Raw genomic sequence first — 8,538 nt, forward strand, 5'->3', positions numbered from 1 at the left:
TCAGACACGTAGGATACGAGACCTTAGTATTATTTCACTAGGTTAGGAGCAGGTGCCATCCAATGTAAGTTTTCTTCAGTACTTTTGGTTAGAGAGTATAGTTTAGTTAAGACATCGTTGATGTGGAAGATTTGTTCCTTTGTGTTAGTGTCTATTTTTGTTTTGGTTTGGGTTAATAAGTTTAGAGGGATTTTTTTATATAAGAATTACCTGTGTTTTGTTTTGTTTCTTTTATTTGATTTAGCACCACTCACGTCCCTTCTTTCCATTTAAATATTTATATGATTGTCAATAAATGATTTTGTATTTACTGAACATCTTGCCTTATTCCACCCACTTGACGCACAACAGGGTTTTTATTGACCAAACTGTTACGGTCCCTATCTCCTAGACATATGGGGGCGTAACAGTGTATTTAGACTGCCGCATGTCATCATCTGGCACAAGTCTCCCATCATCACTCCTCCATCTCATCTCTATTCTAATGTACTTTATTCTGGTTTAGGGAAACACTTTATTAATCGTAATGAAGGACTTACTATATTTTCTGAAAGTCATGTGATTTTTTTGGAACAGTCTCTCCTTTTCCATATAAGGGAATGTGGCATTATGATGCTTTCCCCTTAATCACATGACTTTCGAGAAACAGATGTTGTCTTCAGTATATAAATGCATTTTCTGATGTTGTTGCTTGTCGTTTGGAAAGGATGGACTAACAAAAACAGATAGTCTTGTAAATAGATTCACTTTTATTCATATATCAATCGAATTCTGGTTTTAAATGTCTGATCCCAAAATAGTCTTAGCATTATGTGACTTAGGAATTTATTAATCATTTAAAATAACTACACAATTAAGTATATGACATTGTATATGTGTATTGATATCATGCTATAAGTTTTTATTCTGCTAAGTTTCTATTCATTATTTTCTGTCAATTAACTTAACAATACTGAATTTTGATATTTAAGTATGATTACATTGACTACGTAACACCTGAAGAATTTTAGTAACAGCCAGAATTTCAAAAAACACAAATGCTTTAAGATGAAAAAATCTCATACTGCATTGGTAGTTTTTTAACCTATAGTTATTTTTGCTTAGATATTTTTTAAACATAATTAAATGTTTTTTGTTTTTGTTCTTCATAAAAACATCCAGATCATAGACTCTTTCTGGTAACCAAGCTGAGTCATGACAGATTCTCAGCATTTGACAGACAGGTAAGACTCAAGCAACAATGAAAACTGTTGATTTATTCGTTATTATGATTGTTAATAGGACTGTAAGGGCAAACCTGCATTTATTTCAGCTGACAGATGAACATTTATCCAGCCATCAGCTTTTATTGAAGCAATGTATTCTTTCATGATGCAGTCCCGACCAATTACTGAATCCTAGAGACAGTGACTGAGACTTGAGTGTGATTTCTATGAAGGAAAGCATCAAGCTCTGAGCTAACTGGTTGTTCATGTGGTATTGAAGTGGGCATGCCCATTGGAGGTAGCTACAGAGTTCAATTAAATAAAGTGCTTTAAATTAAAAGTCTATTAGAATGAAAGCACTTCCCTATCGAAACTTCACTCGTTCTGCGTAGCAGGACGCTATCGGGAGACCTCCTTTTTCTCTGATGACTGAAGCTTTTTTCAATACTGCAGTGAATACTGCACGGTCATTGGTTTGTAAAAATAAATCTTTAAACCAATGGCAGAGAAAATGCACGGACCTATGGCAATGGAGCCCTCCAATGGGGGCGGGGCTTAAGGCTATATAAGCAGACACGTCGCCACAGTGTCCTAAGATCTCTTCTCCTTCAGCGACGACTCTTCCTTCGCTTCTCGAGACTGACTCCTTCACCGTTGAAAAGCATCTGCAGCGGATTCGAGGTCCTGCTCGCCGGCTTTCTTTATTCAGCAGCAACAGTCTTTTCCTTACCGACGACTCTTAAAAAAGCTATTTTCTTGAGCAAATTTCCTGTGGCGTTACCTTCAATGCCCACAGGAGTCAGAGCCCACTCTACTAGAGATATCGCCTCTTCCTGGGCTTGGTCTAGTGGTGCGTCCATAGCAGAGAGATGTGTGGAAGCTTGCTGGGCATCGCTGTCCAAATTTACCAGATTGTAAAGTCTGGATGTCCCGGCCTTACAAGCTCGGGTCCTCTCTGATTAAGGGACTTACACTAGGTCGCCGGACTATGGTTTCTCCCAACCGCACCGGCACTAGGCACACTGTCATTGTGGCGCTTTCCGGACTGGGCCACCTCTTTAGCTTGGCCAAATCCGCTTGGCAGGGTTCCCCTCCTCCATACTTGGCCCTCAAGCTTTATTTCTAAAAAACCTTATTATACATCTTGTAGCACGGCGGGATTGTATTGGTCTCCATGGCGTCCAACTACGCAGTACGAGTAAAGTATTGATTGGAAACGTACTCTGCTACTTACGTAACCTCTGTTCACTGAGATGTGGAACGAATACTGCATTCCTGGCCGTGGTTACAAAGCTGCATGGTCGTCACTTCAGTGGAAGTAATCTGAGGACATTGCAGTGATTTGTCTGCTCATACCCCAATAAGCCCCACCCCTACTGGCGGACTCCATCGCCATAGGTCTGTGCAGCTTCGCTGCCATTGGTTTAAAGTTTTACTTTTCGCAAACCAGTTTTCAGTGCGCTATTGAAAAAAGCTTCAGTCATCAGAGATGGTTTAATAATGGAGTACGATTTGTATATAAGCAGAAAGTGCAATAAAATAATGACAAAAAACAAAGTAACATAACAATAAATAGCAGTACATTGGAAAAGAAGTCTGTTTGATTAGAAGTAGAATAAAAGTCCATTAGACCATCAGTAGTACATTAGAAAAAACAACATTAAATACAAAGAATAACCAGTCTCAATGCTATGCATGACATTGTCACGGAATGTAATCTATTCATTTGTGTTAATGGACACAAATTTCCCCCTTTTTTCGCGCTAGTCAGCACAACAATTTGTCGTGTCACCCAGCAGGACTTTCAATCAAATGTATTTTAATACACAGTATCTTTTATATGCAATATATAACAATGCAATCTGTTGGGAATTCATACTTTACAAGGTGGGTCACCTGAATTTCTACTTCCTACAATTTAATTTGTATGTTCTGTTATGATTTGCCCTTGTGACGTTAGGTTTAGGGGCGGGGTCAGGGATAGCCATTTATCGTTGCTTTGCCACCTCCTGAAACAAAATTAGTAAAATTAGCCTTTGCGGCTTTGATTTTAGAGTTTTGGAGTGAGCTAACGTGTTGGTTAGCCGACTTCTAAAACTACTATTGATATCAGATTATATAAAAAATTCGGTCTCTTAAGAACAGTTTTGTGAATCTGCCGTGTTTGTATGTGAATTATAGAAGAATCTGATGGAACTGAATTAATAGGTAGTTGTGGTAGTGTGTGTGTGGTTGCATATGCCAGTGAGTTACAGTATGCAGGGAAATGTCTTGATGTTGTTGCTGGTCCAGGAAAGCATAGCTGCAATCATTTGGTGTAAATCCTGTGTGACAGAGGATGTATACAGGTGTTTACATAGTTTGAAACTTGTCAATGTAATCCTGGATAAAATAGAGGTGATGTGTATGGGTGATCCATAAGACATTTGTGCCAAATTAATCCGGACCTGGTGACACGAAAAGAAGTTGCGCTGGTGACACGAAAAAATTTGATTTTTTTTTGTCCTTGAATTTATGGATTCCAAACTTCTTGACAATGTCTGGAACTGACATGAGACTGGGTTGAAAGAAAAAAAATACAGAAGAATAGCACTAGAGAATAATAACACAGTAGCACACAATTATATTCTTTAACCAAGGGTTTAGAATTAAAATACATTTTGAAACAAAGCAATAAATTATGAAAATAAAACACACCAGAATAAAGTACATTAGAATAGAGATGAGATGGAGGAGTGATGCTGGAAGACTTGTGCTAGATGATGACAGGCGGCAGTCTAAATACACATACAATGATAATTTACTGCACTGAATGAAGTTGTCAGTGGATTTCTAAATTGTTTTTTTTTTAAATATTGAATTAAATATTTAAAGTAATGAATCCCATACAAACCTTCAAGGGGGTGAATTATTTCTATTTATGATGTTCAAGATCCAATCTATCAGATCTCACTACAACATGGCACAATATTCATGATATATGTGACATTTGTCTATTGTCATATTTTTCATTATAATAATCATCAAAATTAAATGCACACTCTATAACTACGAGATACGAGTCCATTTGTATTAAATTACCTATTAGACATTATTTACAAGACCATATTGGTCTTGGTCAATGCTTCTTTACTGTAGAACCATAAATTAAAACATCGTATCTGCATCTGAATTTATCTGTAAAATATTACTTTGTTTTTTTGTTTAAAAAATAGCGCACAGACTCGTGTCAAAGAATTGTGCCCGACCGATGGAATTAGAAAGAAAGGCATCTTAATTGAAGATGGAAATCCTGCTCGATATCGTCTGGAAACAACAATAGATCATATTGATGAATCTGAGTCACACAGAAAAATCATCTTTGGTGAAAGAGACACAAAGAAACCTCATAAAACATTTCTGATTGTGGGAGAAACAGGCACTGGAAAAACAACCCTCATCAACACTATGATCAACTACACGTGTGGTGTTCAGAGAGAAGACAAGATCTGGATTGAGATCACAGATGATCAGAGTGACAGAACATCAGCTCACAGTCAGACCTCCATCATCACTGTCTATGGTGTTTATATACCAGAGAGTTCAGTCGACCTAACAATCATTGACACACCAGGATATGGAGACACTCGTGGTACTGGTCATGATAAAGAGATCGGCAGGAGTTTGCAGCATGTAGGCACTTCTGATGATGTGGCTTATGGAACCAGTGCAGTGTGTTTTGTGATTAAAGCAGATCAAAATCGACTCACTGACAGACAACAATACATATTTGATGCTGTTCAGTGTTTATTTGGTAAAGATATTGAAGAAAACATTGTGTTACTCTTCACACACTCCACTGGCGCTCGCCCTAAAAATGCTCTGACAGCCGTCAAAGAAGCTAAAATCAAGTGTGCTGTAGATGAGAAGAAGCAGCCCATTTATTTTCTGTTCAACAACTGTCAGTCAGAGGCATTTGATGAAGAAGATCAAACAATGCAGGATCATTTATGGGATCTCAGTTATAAAGGAATGACAGGGCTTTTCAAGTTTCTTGACACAGTACGACCAAAAAATTTACAAATGACTAAAGATGTTCTGCAAAAACGGAAGCAGTTGGAGGCAAACATCTCCAATCTCCAATCGCGTGTTCAAGAGATAGAGATAAAACATACTGAACTGAAACAAACTGAAGAAGCTCTGGAGAAACAGAACCAATATTTCCAAGACAACAAGAACTTTGAGTTCACAGTTGAAGTGCCCTACAAAGAAATGGTTGATATCGATCCTGCTGTAGCTGGAAAGGCAATGTGCTGTACCGTTTGTGAGGAGAACTGTCACTATCCAGATTGTTGGTGGGTGAAAAGTCTCTCCTGGTGTACAGTGATGAAAGGCGGTTACTGCACAGTGTGCACAAAAAAATGTCACTACAGCAAACACAAGAAAGAAGCCAAAATATATGTAACAAAGACAAAACCAGAGACAAAATCATCTGAAGATTTAAAGATTCAATATACACAAAAAATGGGAGAAAATACATCTTTAATGGACCATCTGAAGACAGAAATACACAGTTTAGACAAAAAGAAAGAGAAGCTTGTGACTGAAGCTTATAGCTGTGTAGAAACCCTAGAGATGATCGCACTGAAAAGTGATTCACTCTTCATACTTCAGCACATTGATTTTCTGATTGAGAAGTTAAATGAAATGGAAGACACAAACAAAGCTGCATTTCTGATGGACATCAAGAAGAGAGCAGGAGAAGAAAGAAAGAAAAAAGAATCTACATACCAATAAATTCAACAAGAATTATCTGTGCATCAGCATGTTTTGATCGATGGCATATAATGACAGTGTGCAAAATCTAATGAAAATAGAAGTGTTCTCATATGATGCTTCAGCCCATCATAATAATTAGCAAGACATGCTTGATTAACCAACATCACTCGTTATTTTAAAACATTAAAATCTAGCTATACTGATTCACTTGCTAGACCAGTAATAATAATAATAATAATACATTTTATTTATAAAGCACTTTACATTTTAGGGAAAATCTCAAAGTGCTACAAAAGTGTTGTAATAAAATAAAACAGTTAATTAGACAATTTAAGAAGTCAATTAAAAACAAATACCAACCAACCTTTTTAAAAAGGTACGTTTTTAAACTCTTTTTAAGACCATCAGTCGTTTGTGGAGCCCTCAGATGTTCAGGGAGGGCATTCCACAGGCGAGGGGCGGCGGCACAAAAGGCTCTGTCCCCAATTGTGCGAGTCTTGGTCCTTGGAGGAAGGAGCCTGTGAGTGTTTGTGGAACACACCCACCAAGACCTGACTGCAAACCACAAAGTGTCTTTTAGTGATATATATATGATTTGTATAGACTCACTGTATTTTTACAATAATAATTTAATTTAGACACTTGAAAATTATTGAGAATCCAAAACAATCATAACAAACCCAATTAGATTTAGTCATTGACAAAACCTTCTCCAAGTCAGAACTCCTGGTTGTGCCGAGCCATCCATCAATTGAACACCACCTTACCTTGGAGCTCAGATCCTCAACTATAACACCCATCAAGTATGCGAGGAACCTGGGGGTGATGTTCGATGACCAGCTGCAATTCAACTCTTACATTGCGGCAACCACTGGAACCTACAGGTATGTGCTCTACAACATCAGGAAAATCAGACCTTTCCTGGCGGAGCATGCCTCTCAGCTGCTAGTCCAAACTCTGGTCATATCAAGACTGGACTACTGCAATTCTCTACTGCCCGGCCTTCCAATCAATGCAGTCAAGCCCTTGCAAATGATCCAGCATGCAGTTGCAGGTCTTGTTTTCAATCAGCCTTAAAAATCCATGTAACACCCTTCCTGATTTCTCTTCACTGGCAGCTGGTTGCTGCCCACATCAAGTTAAAATCGCTGACACTGGACCTCAGAACGATAACGGCAAATTAAACCCTTTACCTTAACTCACTGCTCCAGGTCTACATTCCCTCCTGTCATCTTCGGTCTGAAAGTGAGCAATGCCTGGTTGTTCAATCACAGCGAGGCACCAAATCTCTTTACTCATTGAGTTCTCGTGTAGTGGAACAAACTGCAAGTCTCGACCCAAAACTGTCTATATCTTGTGTCAAAACAACAAATATATATATATATATATATATGTATTGTTCATTTTCTCCCGTGCTTACTCCAGCTTTAATCGTCCAAGTAGCATGGCCTTGTGAACTAACGGTACTGTTTAGCATGCTGGCAAAATGTTTAAGCTCTCCTACTTGAAAGTCGCTTTAGATATAAGTGTCCGCCAAATTAATAGAGGTGATGTAATGTAATAACTATATGATATAAAAGACAGGAAGTTCCTTTATTCCAGTTCCATTAAAATGATTATAATACTTTCTATGGTAGTTTACAGTGCAGCTAAATGTTCCTGTAGTGTTTTGCTGTCCAGTAACTCCTGTGCATGTGGTAGATGTAGTTTAATTGTTCCCATGTGTATAACAGAATGTTACGGGTTACTGCATGCTCTGCACATAATTTTGACATTGAGCTTATTTTCTGTATCTGTAACAGAACAACAGTTCAAATGGTTGACATAAACTCAACTCAGTCTTTCTTCCACATACACAGAATACAAAAGAACAAAATGTCATTCCAAACAGACCAAGGTGCATAGATGGTGACAAAACAGACAGTAAGCATTACACATACAAGAGCTGAGATATGATACATTTGATGGGTAAAACTATAAAAGTGTAGGAACAAAGTGCTAGTGCATAGACGTGACCATGTGCAGATCTGTGTCAAATTTACAGTGTGAATTTTTCACATGAAAGTACAGATCGCTATAGTACACATCAAAAGTGACTGGGTGCAGATGTCAGTTAAAAGTCAGATGTGCATTTGCACATAATGTCCTTACTGCACAGTTAATGCAGATGTGGGTTTAAGGGTCCATTTAAAAGTCCAGTATGTATTTGTGTATAGAATGTCTATTGTCCCTTTCTTACGTCCTGAATACAGATGCTTAGAATGTTGCTATTTTGGTGTGGAATGGGGAGGAAAGTTAAAATGAGAGTGAGGCTTTTGGTGGCACCAGGATGTTCTTTTACCTGATGGCATAGGATCAAGGAGGCTGTGGGAGGATCCTTCACAGTGGCAGATGCTCTGCGTACGGTGTCTGGAAGATGTTGTGGATGCAGAAGAGAGCGATAATCATCTCATCTGTCTTCAGTCACTATGCACTGTACAGTCTTGCATTACAATATTTTGGCCAGGAAGCTCTCCACAGTTCTTCTGTAGAAGGTGATTGGCTCTCTCTCCAGCCTTCACATTTTAGAATAATT

General features: G+C 38.2%; 1 protein-coding gene across 1 annotated transcript; it reads left to right on the forward strand.

Annotated features, from left to right (window-relative positions):
• The first annotated feature begins 1,159 nt into the window (after positions 1-1,159).
• Positions 1,160-7,040, forward strand: LOC130413131 (uncharacterized). The gene is made up of 3 exons (XM_056738105.1): positions 1,160-1,223; positions 4,421-5,535; positions 6,652-7,040. Exons 1-3 carry the CDS (start codon positions 1,195-1,197, stop codon positions 7,038-7,040), a joined length of 1,533 nt encoding a protein of 510 aa, XP_056594083.1. The 5' UTR covers positions 1,160-1,194.
• Positions 7,041-8,538: the final 1,498 nt, after the last annotated feature.

The sequence above is a fragment of the Triplophysa dalaica genome, chromosome 23 (assembly GCF_015846415.1).
Source record: "Triplophysa dalaica isolate WHDGS20190420 chromosome 23, ASM1584641v1, whole genome shotgun sequence".
Classification (NCBI taxonomy): domain Eukaryota; kingdom Metazoa; phylum Chordata; class Actinopteri; order Cypriniformes; family Nemacheilidae; genus Triplophysa; species Triplophysa dalaica.